This window comes from Vipera berus (genome assembly GCF_964194415.1).
Source record: "Vipera berus genome assembly, chromosome: 6".
Taxonomy (NCBI): Eukaryota; Metazoa; Chordata; class Lepidosauria; order Squamata; family Viperidae; genus Vipera; species Vipera berus.
The window spans coordinates 48239143-48257523 of record NC_138208.1 but is presented as its reverse complement, the minus strand read 5'-3'; the positions used below and the strand labels follow the sequence as shown (position 1 = coordinate 48257523).

The window sequence follows — 18381 nt, the reverse complement described above, 5'->3', positions numbered from 1 at the left end:
TTTTCCTTGGGAGAAAGTTCTCTAATTGGGGTGCTGTCTCTGAGAAGGCTCTGCTTGTGGCCACTGTTCTATAAACCAAACCAGGGGGACCATCTGGTCTAAATGGATGGTAAACAAAGATGATTAGGGAGCTGGAGGCTAAAACATGACAAATGTTTGTGGGAATTGGGTATGTCTAGCTTAGTGTAAAGGACTAAAAAAAGTAATGCCCTCTTGTAATCACCCTGAAATGCATAACATCCCTGGGGTAAAAATTCTCTATAATTGTAAATTCTTTTGCAAAATGTTATAATTTATTCAAAAAGCAGAGGGATTTTGGGGGATTTAGAAGTATTCTGGTTGCTTCAATCAGAACTACATCAATTTTTTTAGAGGAAGATGTTCATAGTTGCTTATATCAATGGCTCAAACTCCAACCATTCAGTATAACCTTTTTGTTCTATGATTGTCTTGTTCATCAGTTAAGGATAGCAAATCCAAATGTTTCACATTTACTATGCTTCACCTACTAATTTCAAGCATTTAATATGATTGCAATGCTGTATTCAAAGTGCAAAGTCAAAGGAGAGAGCACAATTCAGACCTCTTGAAATCAAGTTCCAAGACTTTGATAGAATGGTTCTTGTACTTGAGCCCCTTTGTATTGAAAAGCTGAATTGATGTGATTCAGTCTTCTAACCAAACAGAATAAAATAATTTCAGTAGGACAAAAAGAGGGCATTACTTTTTAATTTTTAATGCCCTAATCAGTTTTTCCACAGAACTGACCTGCATGCGGTTCATGGCTTCCCGAATTTGGTCAAGATGATGTGCAGAACTGAGGGCTTCAAGACGAATATCTGTAAGCTTGAGCTCTTTCTCCCTGAGCTCATTTTTTAGCTGAAGAATTATTTCTGCTTCTGCTTCTGTGCATTCACAAATCCTAAAACAAAGAGGAGAAGGTAAAGAGGCAGAAAATTAAAGGAAGGTTCTCTTCTCACGGCAGTGTATTATTATAGTATATCCAAGAATCAGAAAAGGTTTCTGCTGCTGATTCCTAGGAGCAGGAGGGAGAATTTCATCAAAGCAATATAAATCAATTCAATTTAAAAAAGTGAAAAGGGGAAACAGTATCTAAATAAAGTTGTAAGGTAGTTCTATAACTTTTCTATGTAATTCCTTTTATAAGAACAATGATGTTTTATACTCCAATTCAATAGGACTGTATTTTACAAATCATTCCTATATTAAATAGTAGCCCTGCTTTCATTAAAAGTAAACAATTTCCAAAATAGTACAAATTAAAAATTCATTGCTACTATTAACTATTGTGTTTCTCTTTTGATATGATTTTTCAGATGATTTGTCTTTCAGTCCAACTCATGTATTACAAACTTACATTTACAAACTACTTACATTAAGTATCAGTATATGTGAACTGACTTGTTTTCTTGTTTTATGGTGTTCAAAATGTTTATGCTATGACTGTAGAATTTAATCTGTATCTATGCTAATATTCAATATTTTTCATAAGTTGCAACGAATATATTCCATATGGAAAATAAGAAACATTTGTGCATGGCATAACACACGGGTGTCAAACTCGCCATGTCATGTGACATGTTGCGATGTATCGCAACTTTTTTTGCATTGCTGGAGCTGGGGTGGGCGCGACCTCTTTATGATGCAACTGGCCCGCAGGCTGGCAATTTGACACCCCTGGCATAACAGATAGCAGAAAATACATATACATGACATCATGCTTCTGTTTCCGACAGTATGTAAGATGAAATCAAGAACACTTAAACTTTAATAGTGAATTAAAACTTAAAATTCAATTTTTAATTCTTTCCTTTGGAGTATAAAAAACATGTCCTTTCTGCTCATTATTAAAGTGATGTACAATAGCAACCACACCATTGTTCACATAATAGTCTTTTAGTTTTAGTTTGTTCAACAACATATAATTGATATACTGTATTTTCAAAGCATGCCTGCAAAGACATTTGGGGAGAAAATAGAGAACATCCTTCTAGTTCTTGGATAAATAACTCCAAGCCCTTTGTGCCAATTTACCGGGATCTATGCTTGTAGATCACGGGACCATTTTGCTTTTTCTTTGGAGCCCAGAATAGAGATGACCTGCATATACACGCATTAGACAGACAGATGCAAGTGAAAGAAAGTAAAGGAAATGGTTTAGAAAATAAGAAACCATGAAAGAAGCAGAATAAAAAATGCAGTAAAATGAAAAAGTAAAAGCTTTAAGAGGGGATGATAACTAAATATGGACATTATGTCACAGTTTAAAGAACTCTTGTTTATGGCTTTCATTATCATGTTGAATGTGGGAATATAAACCACAATAATCAAAACCAAAATCTACAGGTACAAGACTTATGGTACAATTTTAAAGTTTTACAGTGTTCAGTGGGATTTTATCAGCATGCTTTGGAGTGCAATTGTTACATGCAAGATTGCTATTTTATGTCATATAGTTAAGGCAGGTTTAATCTACCATTTTAAGAGAAACTGCTAGGACAGGATATCTTTCTCGATAGGCTGATTTGCAATGTGCAAAATGATTATTTCATCATGTCAAAACATTCAGATATTTGATATCTGCCTCAGCCCAATTGCACCTGAACAAACAGCTGTATCATGAGGAATCACAAATGCACTATTATACAGTAGTGCATAACTATGAACCAGAAAGAAAGAAAATCCCTTTAACACATCACTACAGTTTAATATATACGTTGAAATTGGTAGCATTTCTTGATCCACAACCAGCAGAATGTTTTGCAGAGTGGTAAGTGGCGCGCAACTTGGGGGTCCTCCTAGATTCACAGCTCTCTTTAGAAGACTATATAGGAGCTGTGACTAGGGGGGCCTTTGCCCAGGTTCGCCTGGTGCGCCAGTTGCGGCCCTATCTGGACCGGGATGCCTTGCGTACAGTCACTCAGGCGCTCGTGACCTCTTGTTTGGACTACTGTAATGCTCTCTACATGGGGCTGCCCTTGAAGACCACTCGGAGGCTTCAACTGGTGCAGAATGCAGCCGCGCAAGTTGTGTTGGGGGTCTCCCGATACTCCCATGTTACACCTTTGCTCCGCGAGCTGCATTGGCTGCCGGTTGCCCTCCGGGTGAGATTCAAGGTGCTGGTAATGACCTACAAAGCCTTACATGGCATGGGTCCGGATTACCTACAGCAGCACCTGCGGCCGGCGTCAACTTCCCTCCGTCCAGTGCGGTCCCACAGAGAGGGCCTCCTCAGGGTGCCTCCGATCACAGAATGTCGACTGGTGGCCCCCAGGGGGAGGGCGTTCTCTGTGGGCGCGCCAGACCTGTGGAACCGCTTGCCGGTTGAGCTCCGGATGGCCCCCGACCTTCGCTCCTTCCGGCGGGATCTAAAAACCTATTTATTTGAGCAAGCCGGCCTGGTCTGATGGGTTTCGGGGTTGGGTTTTAATATGGTTTTAATTATTGTATATATTGGGCAGAATTATTTAATTGTTTTCTAACTTTTCTACTTTGTATTTTAATATTTATTAACCTGTACACCACCCTGAGTCCTTTGGGAGAAGGGCGGTATAAAAATCTAATAAATATAAATATAAATATAAATATAAATATAAATATAAATATAAATATAAATATAAATATAAATATAAATATAAATATAAATATAAATATATGTTTCATGTCAGCACGATTGTAATTGTAACTCTACAAATTTCCATCCATCCAGGAATTGATCTATTTGGCAGCAGATTCTGCAATATGGCTCAGCTTGTACAAGTATTTATTGCAGTCAAGAGTGAAAGGTATTACAACAGATCTAGCCTACCTCAGTATTCCACAGTCAGAGCTATGTAAATGCCAAAGCTCAAGGGTCAATTCTCAATTCTAAGCTGTTTTTTTTTCTACTTGTCTATGTTAATGAATATTTGCCTACTTTCTTCTTGGTTACAGAAGACAGCTGAGATATGTTATCATGATGGTCCTTATTAGCTTGGGAACTTCAGGACCATTCTACACCACTTTCATTATTAGCAGCAATCATCAAAGTTATTATATTCATGGTCAAAGAGTTTCTGGGATTGAACAAAGGAGGCATATGTCTTGTGATTCAAGAAAGTGGCAGAATATTATGAGAAACCCATTACCTTTAGACAATTCATTTTAATTTGGCAATTCATTATTAATCAGGAGTGGCTCCTTCTCTTTCCTACCCTTTCTACTGGATTTGATTTGCATGCATGAGTATATGTTTTAGCAGACTTACTTTGCTTGGATTTGAGAAAACCAAGCAGAATTATTCTTTAGAGATTTATTATTGGAAAGAGGTGTCCATGAAAATGTAGAAGTGAGATCTAATATATACAGGTTATTCTTCCTATAAATTTTTAGCTTTTAGTAATTTTTAGAAATTACTTAAGGCAGAAAAGAAAAAAACCCAGCAAAAACAATAGCTGAACATTTGGATACGAAAGGAATATTTTTTTATTTTTTTTTAAAAAACATAGCAAAATGGCAGCTAGTTTTAAAAAGCAACAACTTAATATGAAATATAATAGTAATGGAAGGGTTAAAGGATACTGTTTCCATGAGATAAATATAGGTCAGGGGTGTCAAACTGCCAACCCGCGGGACGGTTTCATCATACCAAAGCCACGCCTACCCCATTGCTGGCAATGCAAAAAGAGTCACGATATGCCGTGACACGTCACGTGACATGGCAAGTTGGACACCCGTGATATAGATACACTTTGCTTAATGATTGCCCTGTTTAGCAACTATCAAAGTTGCAGTGATACTGAAAAAATAAGTTTATGATTAGTCCTCACACATATAACCCTTTTAGCATCCTGCAGCCACCTGATTGTCATTTGCATGCTTCTTAGCTGGTTTCTGACAAGCAAAGACAAAGGAGAAGCCAGCAGTAAAATTGCAAGTCATGTGATGTCTCACTTAAAAATCATGATTAATTCACCTAACAACTGCATGGAAGTGATATCGTATATCAGTTGCAGTTAAGTGATGTTTTGCTTAACAACCATGTTGTTTAGCAACAGAGTTGCTTATTCCAATTATAGTCATTAAGCAAGGACTACCTGTAGAGAATTAAAATGGCTTGAATCTTTAAAAAGAGACAATGCTTCTTAGTAGCTCATGACCAGTATTATTTCAGAAATAATAGTGACTTATTTTCCAAAACTATCCCATAAAAAATTGACACTTTCAAAAAGAGACATTTCTCAAAGAATAAACATACAGTGAAGTTGATTGGGATGGCCTGATTGAAGTAGATCCACAGTCTCCAGAGCCGTGAGGTAATTTAGGTGAGGATGGAAGAGATGAATCTGTGACTTCTTCTATGTCAGAATGGGAGGAAGGAGGTTTTGAAGACTTCTTCTTTCCAAAAGCTTGTTTGAATGAACTCCTTAGCTAGGAGGGAAAAAAAAGTAACATCAATATCTTTGACGATTTAGCTCTCATTATTTGAAAGAGTTCCAATATTTCTTTCTTGTATGAGAAGTTAGTTTGCAGAGGCCAATTTAGTTACTACCTGAGTTAAGTGTATAGACAAAGCAGGACATTAACATGTGCAACACAGTATCTTTAGGAACATGGCAAGGTGCTTTTTAAAATTAACTGAGAACTGTGTTATAGGAAATACATACAACTGAACTGTACTAATAAATGGATACTCATTTAAAACCCCATATCGCTTGTGAAATACCTTTTTTCTGGCATTCACTTTAAGATGATTGGTCTTAAATAAGTACATTCTTTATAAAATACACTGAATTCCAATCAATATGATATTGTCTGTTATTTGAGGGAGGAGACATTTTCTCCCAGAAAGATTAGGCTTTATAATTTCCACACTAGCACTGATCAGAAATAAGCATATTGAAGCTGCAGTATTTGCTTTTCCACTGACAAGAAGCTGAAAAGGTTGGGAAACAGAAAGCATTTGCTTATGTTCTTTTAAAGAAGCAAGTTCATGTATGCAAGCATGGCCTTTATTGTCTAAAAGCTCTTATCCATTATTGAAAGGTTCAGAATAGCCAAACAGCCATTTATTTCAATAGTTGAGATGGCAAAAGCTAGGTCTCTAATAAGCAGTATATCTTTTATGTCTGAGCTGTCAAAAGCTTCTTATGAGCAAGCAGATTACCTAAACCAAGGGGAAAATCTGGTTCCCAAGTAGTTGCTTTATTACCTTCAGCAATATTTTGAATATTTTCTTTCATAAGAATCAGGTCAAAAGTAGAAGTAGATATGAGTATGTTTTATTTGCTCATAAATACTCAAATAAATACTTCAATTTATTTGAAGTATATAAAGATTTTCCTCATCAGAAATTTTGACTTCTGTTGGTAAAAATATCAGCTCACTTTGTGTATTTTTTTCTTAAAATATACACTTTGTATATAATTTTCATTATTACCTGCATTTTTTGTAATAATGTATTATAGTATCCACCTTTTCATATGCAGTTTTCTCTAATGTGTGTATTTTGGCACATATTTTGTTTGAAGAACTGCATTGCACTATTTGGAGAAGCACCAAAATGGAGGAAAAATATTGCATTCCAGTTGGCATGTTACTTTGGAAAGCACAAATCAGATTGGTTTATATGAAGTTGAATCAACTTTCTCTTCCATCCCTCTTCAAGAACTGGGAGGCTAAGAACTGATTAACCATTATACAGCATTTCTTTTCACCATTTTATGTTTTCTAATGAGAAAGAAATGGATTTTGGCGACACTTCCCCTTTCCATATTTTAAAGTTGGAGGTAAAATGAAGAGAAACATTAAGGAGACATAAAGAATAATATTTCAGAAGGGTACAAAAGCCTAATGCCAAAATGAATAGCAATCATGCCAAGATAGAATTCTTTAAGATGCATGCCAAATTTTCCAGGATTTTATATTCACCTCACTTCCTCTAGAGTTCACCTTGCAGAAACATGAAAGAGTGTGCAATTACAAATCAAGGGAATGACGTTGGAATCAGTATTTTTAAAATATTACCTGTGTAATAAACATATTTTAAATAATAAAAGTATTTTCCTACTTTTATGTCGCTAAAATTCTAGTTCTTGAAGTATCTGTCTCAATTCAAGACCTTTATGTTTTCAAGATATTTACCATATTTCTTTCATGGAACAATAAACTATCAAGGATGTCTACAGAGTGTTGTTAAAAAAAAGATAGCATCGGCAAGAGTGTGATAAAAGTTATGCCTGCTTTTAAAGCATGACAAACATAAAAAAACAGTACAAACTTCAATTGCACTTTTGTGGCTGCTATCTTGATTTTTTTTACCATTGCCTTATAAAATTGGACAATTAATATATTGTATATAGTGAACTAAAATATAGTAACTTGTGAAGTCTGTTATTATGTAGTGATCTTCATTTACATCAACAATATGATGTGATCTTGATACATCAACAATAGAGCAACATGCAAAAATGTATATCTAGTATATCAGCATGAACAGCTATATTTAAACAGTGATTTACTATCTATGGTTCATTCATTATATTATTTATTAAATAAAGAATTATACAAAAGGACAGCAGTCAATTTTACTTTATAGAGTACTTACCCAATTTTTCTTTTTCTTTTTTTTAGAGTCAGCATCATTGCTGCTACTCATGCTTGAATGGCTTGTACCACTATTGATGCTGGCAACACTTTCAAATGAATGTTGTCGCCTTATTCGCAAATCTATAATATAAAGAGAAAGGAAATAGCGTGTTACATTTTCCCAATATAGCTCCTTTTCTAGTGCTTCAAATGCTATCTTAAACTGTCCTCTATCCTTTATCCAGGCTATAATTGTGACTATTTAAAGAAGGATATAAAGCATTTAATATATCACTTGATTATTCTTGATTATTTTTTCTAAATCCAGAACAAAGTTTAAATTAATGAAAATATGTTTTCTTAAATTCTGTTCTCGTTTGAAACGTCCTTTTCTTCTTCTGCTCATGTCTTCTGCTCACATCATTTGGAATGCCTTACAGATTACCAAAAAAACAACAAAAATTGTTCTTATACAAAGAGTGTGTGTGTAATTCAGCCAAAACTGAGTAAAGACCTAGAGATCTGATGGATCTAAAATGATTTGGTTGCCCCTTAAAGGCAGCATGATCCTGGTTATGCCAATCTGTTGTTGACATCGTTTATGCCATCTCCAATGCCATGTAATATAAGTGGATAGAAAATTGAAAAATTCAGAACTCCCTTTCCATTCCACATTTTTAGCTTGAGTACAAGAGATTCTAGTACAAAAATAGCTGCATTGTGCTATTTGTCAACCTAGGAGTGCTTAGTAATTCCTCAGAAGTAAACTCTTTGGAAATCAATGAAGTTGAACGTTTAAAGATATGGAAACATTACAAATATAAATTTTCATACGGAAGGTTCTACAAATGTGGCACAAAAACCATTCTTTTGAAAAACAGAGAGTTGGTAATGACCTACCATTACATCCCTGAAAAATGAAACAGAATACCATACCTCTCTGAGTGTGGTCAGGGCCATTCAGAGCTCCTTGAATAGCAGCCTGTGCAGCCGAGTTCTGAGCTTTCAGCATTTCAATGGTTTCCCGTAGTTCTATGAGTTCTGATTCCTTTGGGAACAGGAGGGAAAGGCTCAAAATGTGTCACAGTAATTAGGTTTTATCCTCTGGGGTAAAAACACACAAAATTGAATGAAAGTAAGGTGTACATGAAAAATGCAAGTGAAAGAAAAGAGAAAATTAGGTTTCATGTATGCTTTTCGACTCAGCTAACCAAATGTCAAAGTTCTTAGGTTGGAAGATATTCATTTTTACAACTGCTGCAAGTAACAAACTTTAGAAAGGAAATGTAAACATTTGTGAAGACATGCATTATATTTCACATGTAATGCAGGGACAAATGTAGTATGAAATTATTTAGTAAGTGTAATGTATAGTTGAAATTATATCTGTTTCTTCAATTACTATTTCCAGCTATCATTTTATATACTGAAACTTAAATCCTTTAAAACATTTCTTGCTAGTCAAATCAAGAAAGAGGTTTTTTAATGTGCATATTAGGATATTTTAAAAAAGCTTATCAAGGTCAATATCTGTATCATAAAATCTTCATTTAAACCACCTTTGGGGAGTCTTCTAATGCCATTCAATTAAAACCAAAATTACATTATTTGTTTTAATTTACATCATTTGTGTCATTTGTCACTGATATCACTATTAGTCAGCCCCAGCAATTTTAATATAGGTAGAGGTTAGCTGCCAGAATATTCACATCCCTTGTTTTTCATTCATTTTCATATTTAAGGTTTCAAACATTTTTCCATGTATTCAAAATGAGTCACACTGCAAGATCTACCAAGTAAATTGTGATTGAACATAAGAAGAAAAATGTTGTATAATTTTTCTTTTTAATAAAGCACACATCTTTACAAAGTTGCTATCACTTTTGATGGAAGTCTCAGCTTTGTTTTTCCTAGTGGGAATTCTTCTAGTTTGATTTTGTTACATGAGTTTTTTTAGCACTGAATAACCTCTCAGTTAGTCATGCCGGCCACATGACCACAGAGACATCCTCGGACAAGCGCTGGCTCTTCAGCTTTGAAACAGAGATGAGCACCGGCCCCTAGAGTCAGAAACGACTAGCACGCATGTGCGGGGGAACATTTATATTTACCTTTAACCTCTCAGTTAGGGCAATTTTAAACTACTGAGATAAAAATTTTAGTTTTATTTAAAAAAAAATTTCTTTCCAGTTTCACTGCTCTCCTTTTTTCTCACACTGTAAATCTTTGGTAATTTTAGGTACCATTCTAAATTACACCCCCACTTCCATGCCACCCCACACACATACAAATGAATGTTAAGGGAAATGTTTTGATTCACTTAATTTTTCATTCACTCTTAAAACAAATTTGTATTCCTATAAATACTTAGAATGGGACTGCTTTTTTTCTTTTTTCTTCTTTTCAATGACAGAACACAGGTAAAACTATAAAAATATTACCGTATGTGGCTATAAAAACATCTTGGAAACCAGACAAATTTTTTCTGTGAGTTCCTTGGAAAATAGTTTAGAGTACTGCAATGTCAACAAAGCAAGAACTAGCCACCCAATGCGATGCAACATGTACCAAAATTATATCCTAAATTTGTATGGCAGCTATTATGTTAAATATACTTAACAGTGAAGTCAAGCTATATCTATATGTCCTACCAACTCAAGACAACATTGACTGGAAGGCTAAAAACATGAAACATTTTCAACTAATATTTAGTATTCTCATAATGTTGCCAGACTGGAAAAAGTTACTCCTGTTGGTTTACAACCAGCTTTTGTTGTTAAATTTTTCAATACAGTTTAAATCCAGAGTTGTAAACATTTTAATTAAAACCGAAAATGAAAGATTTTATCTTCCCACTTCTGATACAGCTTGCTAATTGTAATTATGAGTAGTGCGATTCTATAGAGTTTTATTGTGAAGACTTGATAGCACGGGTCATGAAAGAAAGATGCACCTGTTTGTTTATTCCTGTGCTCCTCTTTCAGTACAAACTCTAATATAAGTCAGTGCCTTTGGACTAAGTTAGATTCTCCACATTACAGCATCTGCTGGTGTAAACATACCTTTTGTTCAGCTGTCATTGTTAGGCTTTGCAACCGGCCTGTCATATTCCCTAAGCTTTTTTCAAATGCGGCTACAAGATGGGCCTGTGACAAAGAAGGAAACATTCAAATGTAATCAGGATTTAAAAGCATTCAGTAAAAGAAGCTTGAATGTATTTTTGCCATCTCATTATTTTCAACAGGTCTGCTTCTACAGTAATTTCTTCAATCATACCCTTGCTTGCTCAAATGTATATATTCTAAATTTAATTTTACATTTATGTCTCAAATGTATGGAAACATTTCCAGTCTAGATTGCCACTCTTCATTACCAATTTTTCTTTGTTTGTTTTAACAATACCAAAATTTTTCAATGAAAGATTTAAAGAGGATCTACAGTAAATGATATGGTTTGCTAAGCAAGCTGCATGTAGCTGCATTTTTATGTTGCCTTGAGGCTAATATAAACATGGTGAAAATACTGATGGAAAGCATAGTGAGTGGGGCAAGGAAAAATTTCCCCCATTTGCTTTGGAGAGCATATTCTTTATATGTGAATTTAAAAAGCTATTGGAACTATATACAGAATAGTTTCAACAAGGTTCAATTCCCCATTCCTTCAGGTCTCCTAGAGCAGGGGTCCCCAACCACCCTGGCCACTACTGGGCCGTGGCCTATCCAGAACTGGGCCATGAGAGAGATATGGGCCAGCATGCACACAGCTCAACTTGTGCAAGTGGTGGGTCAGCATGTGCATGCATGCATGCCAGGCTGCCACTTGTACAAGTTGAGCTGTGTGCATGTTTGTGTGTGCCGTTTTACCTCTCATGCAGCCTGGTTCCCTTCTCCCCCCACAGCCAGGCTGCCAAGCTGCAAAGGTTAGAGACCACTGTCCTAGATAACATCAAGAACAACAAATAAAGCAGAATACAATAGTCTATGAAAATATATACTGGAAAAAATGGTGAAATCTTCACTGTTCCTACAGTTGCATATTGAATATTCTGGCAGTCATAACAGCAGAAACAGGGCACCTGGTTTGTACTAGGAGCAGCCATGGAAAGATGTAGTATCTGTAAGATATTAAATCTTTCTATTTCCCTGGTAAATTACAAAGATGAAGAGTGGTGCATGAGAACAGCAAATATTTTGCACCCAGCTGCTCATTTCTCAATGATAAAAATTAGGAAGAAGCTAGAAGTTTTGTTTCTCAGGAATTTTCCATTCTCAGTACTCGTAGGAGTGTTTGGTCCAGGTTCAAAATGTTTAAAACTACAGATAGTCCTCGATTTACAACAATTCATTTAGTGACCATTCAAAGTTACAACTGCACAGAAAAAAGCCACTTATGACCATTTTTCACACTTATGAGCATTGCAGCAACCCCATGGTCATGTGATTTACATTCAGATGCTTGACAACTGACTCACATTTATGACAGTAGCAATGTCCTGACTCATGCGATCACCTTTTGCAATCTTTTGACAAGCAAAGTGAACGGGGAAACAGATTCACTTAACAACTGTGTTACGAATTTAACAACCTCAGTGATTCACTCAACAAATGTGGCAAAAAAAAGTTGTAAAATGGGGCAAAACTCACTTAACAAAAATAACATAAATTTTGTGCTCAATTATGGCCATAGGTTGAGGACTACCTGTATCAAAAGAACCAGACTTTTTAGAATAAGCTCAAGAGTGTTTGGGGAAAATTCAAAGCAAAAAAATACAGTTTGAATATAAGAATGAACATGACTTATTTTCTAATAAAAGGTCCTTGCAGTGTCTGTTTCACTATTATGAACACAGATACCATTTCTATAAAAAAAAATAAAGTTGCACTGTCACATAGTCGCTCTTGATCTTCACCACTACCAGCCTTCTATCTTCATAACTATATTTCTGGAACATGCATTCCACAACCAGTGAGAGATGAATCAGTCCATCCAGGCAGAGTGTCCAGTTTATCTATTGCCTTCTCTATTTTGCATGAGGAAACACCTCAATCTTTCTCCACTGGATAAAGCATAAGCCAGACGTTTAGCAAAGTGAAGGAGGATAGATTCACATGAACATTTCCCCCTGTAAATATATCTTTTTTGTAATGATATACAATTAGACTAAACTCAGCAGGCCTTTAGAAAAGAAGTCAAGACCTATCTCTTGTCCCAGGCCTTTAAGTCAGGTTGAGTAGAATCAAAGTTTGAGTGATTTGCAGTACAAAATGTTGTATTTTTTCTTGTACACTGCCCAGTCATATTGTTTGAATAGACCCCATTATTAAATTAATAAGGATGATTTCCAATATAGTCCACCTACATGGATTATAGGGAAAGGAATTTCCTTACTTTAATCCTCTTTTTTTTACTACATACATAGTATGTAGTATGTAGGCCTAAATACACTTTAGAGTTATCTACAGTGGCCCCATGGCAAGATAGGAGGCAAATAAATTTAACAAATAAATACAATTTCCCATCTCAGCTCTATAAATTGACACAAATTGAAGCTTCATTTTCCAGTATTCCCCTTCTCCCTCCTGCAAGTCCTGCTATGCTGTCTCAATGTGGCATGGGGTATCCTGGGAGGAATGGATGAAGATTGTTGGGAGTGTATGTCAAGAGAAGATATACCCAGAAGAGTCACCCAAGGTGTGAAAACCAGCTGCCCAATCTACACTGGATATCAGCAATAAAGGAAGATGATCCCTTTAAATGGCAAAGGCATCAATTCATATTGCATAGGCGAAGACAGTGGTAAACCACACTTGTATTTTTACCAAGAAAATAATATGGATAAAATCTATCTATATTGTTACTAAGACCTGATGGCACATAATCAGTTTTCAGCCTCTTCATGACTTCCTGTGCTTAATAATTGTATTTGTTTATAAACTCAAATATTATAAAATATTTTAAATAAAAGTAATCATTGTGCTCCCATTGTACTCAAATATTTTGCAAATTTTAAAAAAATAAGATTTTAAAAACCAGTGAGGTGATTTTCCCAAAGCCTATTTTTAAAACTAGACTTTGCATCTGCTGTCTTTTGCCTGCATATAAAATTTGTTCTTGCTGTAATAATCAGAACCATTTTTGCATATATGTGGAAACAGACTGTTAGACTGCTAGACTTTGATAATACTTGATCCAAGGGTGGGGACAAGGTTTGCTGAGGTGGGTATATTTAGATAACTGAATAGTATTGATGCTATTTTTCTACTCTCAAATCATTGTGCTCCCAGAGGTTTTCACTGATTTGGAAACTACAAAGTAATTTTTTACATGGAGTTCTGTTCGTCGTTATAAAAAGAGTAGAAAAGCTTTAACTTGTTTTTATGCATTCTTGGATGTTAGTGTTTTAATGCTGCCTTCCTTTTTTATTTTATTTTGTTGATGCTGCTGCTTTTGTGCATCTGGTACTTAAATACACTTTCATGGTTTATAAGTAGAATTTATTAGTACACTCATGTTGAAAGAACTCTCTTGACATTTGTTTATGATGTAACACATAGCTCATTTAAAACTCAGAATATTGTCCCTAGTCCTTTTTCCCCCCTAAGTGGCAGTGACAGCAATCTTTCTTACAGATTTACTGTGGATATATATGCAGAATAAAACTGTATCAAAATTATTATGATAATAAATAACTTACATTTGCTGACAGTTGTGATGTTAGGGTGGCCACTTTTTCCTGAGATGCAACCAGTTCCCGCCGTAATTTATGAATTTGCTAGAGAGCAAATACAAAGTGTTCTAAAATATGATATTTTATTCACCTGCTTTGACTAAAGACCATTTAATAATCTAGAACACAAAATATAACTATGTTTTTTGCTCTGAAGTTGTATATTTGAATGATACATAAATATTGCATTAAAGAATACATGGACTATATTGGATGAAAGACTTCTTTAATCCAGTAAAATAGATAATCAAATATAGACAATTACAGTAGACAACCAAATGCTTCCTGGAATAGACAGCCATCTTCCTTCCACCTTGGAAATAATACGAGCAGTAGTATTTTCCCATTCTTAACCACAATAACATATTCATACATGCTGCATATTATGATGGAAGAATACTATCTTGCATTCTATTATGCTATCATGATTGCATTCTATCCATAGCAATCATGACTGAACTGTATTTTGTGACAGTCTATTAGTCACAAAATTGTTTAACTTCTTGTAAAGCTATCTAACCTGTTACCCATTCCACATTTGTGCAAATGAATTTCATTGTTTGGATATTCATAAAGTGAGCAATATGTAGGTCACTGTTTAATATACAAATACATAAACATACATTTTAAGGACTTAGAAGTATTTTTTCAGAAGTTACTCAATGCTGAATTATACCCCAAAACAAAATGTTAGCATTTATCTTGTAAAAACAGGTTTAATGATTTATATACCGTATTTTCCGGCGTATAAGACGACTGGGCGTATAAGATGACCCCCCAACTTTTGAAATGATTTTCAAGATTTTTCGTCTTATACGCCGGAAAATCAGCGAGCCCGGGAAGGCACGCCCTCCCCTCTCACTGTGGAGGAAGCAGGGCAGGCTGGCGTCTGGCGGGAGCCGGCAGGGCAGTCCTGCGCACGCGTGTGCTCCCCAGCTGTTAAGGAGCACTCCTTAGCAGCCGGGGAGTGCGCGCGTGTGCAGGACTGCCCTGCCGGCTCCTGCCCGACGCTGGACGGCTCTGCCGATGCTGGTTCAAGAGGGAAGAGCGTGAGGCGCCTGCCATGGCTCCCCGAGGACTCCTTAGGAGCCGGGGAGCACGCACGTGCGCAGGACTGCCCTGCCGGCTCCCGCCAGATGCCAGCCTGCCCTGCTTCCTCCACAGTGAGAGGGGAGGGCGTGCCTTCCCGGGCTCGCTGACTTGCAGCCAAAGGGGCTTTTCCTTCCACCCACCCTTTGGAATAGACGCAAGAGCTCCCGGGGTCTGGCGTTTGCAAGGGGGAGGGGAAGGGGCTGAGAGGCTCTTGGGGGTGGGAAGGGAGAGTCACGTTGGAGGGGGGACTGGACTAAGGAGGCTTGAAGTTGCTTTGCAAGAACGGGGGCACTCGATTGATTTATGTACTATTTTCCGGCGTATAAGACGAGTGGGCGTATAAGACGACCCCCCAACTTTTGAGATGATTTTCATGGGTTAAAAAGTCATCTTATACGCCGGAAAATACGGTACTTGGTGAAATAACCCAAAATAATTCACTCAAAAACTGGTTATTCTGCAACAAACCTACAATATTGGATTAAGAAAAATGTACTCTACAATGTAGTTTATTATTTTAAAAAAGATTCAATACAGTGGTGATTGGTCTGGGCAGATAACAAGATAATTAAGAAATTGCTGTCATTAATATCCTCATTGATAATCACACGATGCAGCACTATATTTATTACTGTACTTATCCAGTAAATAAACAGATCAATGCAGCATCAAAATAAAGTACAATGTTGTAAACATTATTCAAAATAAAACACCAGTACATATTTGAAATTGAGGTGCTTAGGCTAAGACATCCAAGAAAAAGCTGTGGTAAATATTGAGATCTTTATGAACATATAATAAGGAAATATCACAGAGAAGACTACTCTACAACCAGAATGACACTATTAAAAAGACCTTGTCTAGAGACACCTGGCCTCAGGTGCTGGAGCACCTGAAACATTGTCTTAGGAGAACAAGTCAAAGCTGGTTGATAAGTATTGCTAGGTATTGCTAAGTATTGCTAAGCACATTGATTTGTGCTTTAGATTGTAAGCCGCCCTGAGTCTTCGGAGAAGGGCGGGATATAAATGGGATTTTAAAAAAAGTATAAGAAAAAATGCCACACAACCACAACTATTTTAATTTACTGAATATTATATAGTAAGTATATTTATATTTACCTCTGAATGTGCCTTTTCTTCAGCCTAGAGGGATAATAAAGTAGTTATTTATGAACATTTAAAAATATTTTCTAAATTATTTATACAAAGTTTACATTAGCAAAACTTTAATACTATATGATTCATTTTTCTGCCACATTCTCTTTTACTATTTTCACTCTTCAAGTGACACACATGTCTGGAATCTACATGGTTATCAACAAAGGAAAAGAAAAATATCAAAACAATATGCTTTGGCTTAACTAAAAATTAATTCCCAGTGGTAATTGTAGATAATAATTAGAATGAGAATATAAATTGTAAATACTTCTGAGTCTTTTAATAACTTGGAATATTATCAAAGTTTTAGGTTATTGGCTGCAATTCAATAAATATTCACTAGGAAACAAGTCTAAATAAATGTAATATACTTATTCTGAATAGTGGTTCAAAAATATCAGTGTAATATGCTATATAGAAATGTCCATAACAAACATTACAATATTATTTTTAAAGCTATAATAAGGGCAGCTGAAGTGGTGTCCCACGCTTTAGTCAATATTTACACAGAATCACAAGAGTGATGTGCAAAACCATTTAACCTCAAAAGCCATTTCGAGTATGCTTCTATAAAACAAAATATATAAATACTGAAAATATTATATCTATTAGAAAACAAAACAGTGTGAAGCATGAAATAAAATTGTGCCGTTTCAAGCGTTGCCATGTTCCATCTGTTTTGAGTTTTGCAATTGGACCATTGAAAGATTGGGGGGGGGAAATCCTCCTCTACCTCTTATGTTGATAGTCTGTACTTTGAAACATACCTGTGGCTATAATGGCATAGAATTAGGACACTTTAAACACATATAATGAAATAAGTAGATTGAATAATATGGTTTTACACTTAAAAAAGATGTTGAGACTCTAGAAAGAATGCAGAGAAGAGCAACAAAGATGATTAGGGAGCTGAAGGCTAAAACATGAAAAACAGTTGCTGGAATTGGGTATGTCTAGTTTAAGAAAAAGAAGTACTAGGGGTGACATGGTAGCAGTGCTTCAAATCTAAGGGATTGACACAGAGAAGAGGGAGTGAACCTATTCTCCAAAGCACTTGAAGGCAGGATAAGAAGCAATGGATGGAAACTAATCAAGGAGAGAAGCAACTTAGAACTAAGGAGAAATTTCCTGACAGTTAGAACAATTAATCAGTGGAACAACTTGCCTCCAGAAGTTGTGAATGCTCCAACACTGGAAGTTTTTCAGAAGAGATTGGGCAACCATTTTTCTGAAATGGTATAGGGTTTCCTGCCTGAACAGGGGGTTCAACTAGAAGACCTCCAAGATTCCTTCCAACTCTGTTATTCTGTGTATCATAGAATAAATATTTTTCTCCAGGATTAAATTTAAAGCTTTTGTATGATATTTCCATTTGAGCACTACTTCTACATTAGGAACTGCTCAATTGAATGAGCTTTATGTCCTTAAAGAACAAATCCCACTGAAGATTTTAAAACTAAGAGAATACCATGCCCTTAATAAAGAGTACTTCAAATTCCATTATCACAGTTAGATCCTCAAATGATGATGAAAAAAGCCTTGTCAAGTAGCTGAAAATTGAGATAGGAGAAGGTCAAGTTACTGAAATCTTGAAACAGCTGTTCTTGATAGAGTATTCTGATGTGATGATATATAAGTCTATTATTATATTTATTTATTATTTTATTAGACTGGCTGTATGCTGCCAACTTTCTTAATTATATTATTAATTATAGAATGTAAGTATAGGTTGTGAGCTTCTGAACTTTTCAATTTATTCAAGTTATTGTGAAAGAACTTCTCATACTGTCCAAGGTAAACAGCTTGGTAATATAT

General features: G+C 35.7%; 1 protein-coding gene across 2 annotated transcripts in view; it reads right to left on the bottom strand.

Moving 5' to 3' along the window:
- The window catches only part of NAV3 (neuron navigator 3), a gene marked incomplete at its 5' end in the record, with an annotated part of 246791 nt that overhangs the window by 29751 nt on the left and 198659 nt on the right, over nt 1-18381 (bottom strand). The window contains 9 exons of one of the 2 annotated variants that reach the window (XM_081330387.1): nt 769-922; nt 2056-2121; nt 5258-5430; nt 6931-6951; nt 7607-7728; nt 8524-8635; nt 10650-10733; nt 14282-14359; nt 16528-16551. In XM_081330387.1, the coding sequence (XP_081186513.1) occupies nt 769-922; nt 2056-2121; nt 5258-5430; nt 6931-6951; nt 7607-7728; nt 8524-8635; nt 10650-10733; nt 14282-14359; nt 16528-16551 (834 nt within the window). The remainder of the gene's footprint in view (nt 1-768; nt 923-2055; nt 2122-5257; nt 5431-6930; nt 6952-7606; nt 7729-8523; nt 8636-10649; nt 10734-14281; nt 14360-16527; nt 16552-18381) is intronic. The other variant, XM_081330388.1, reaches the window with a different exon arrangement.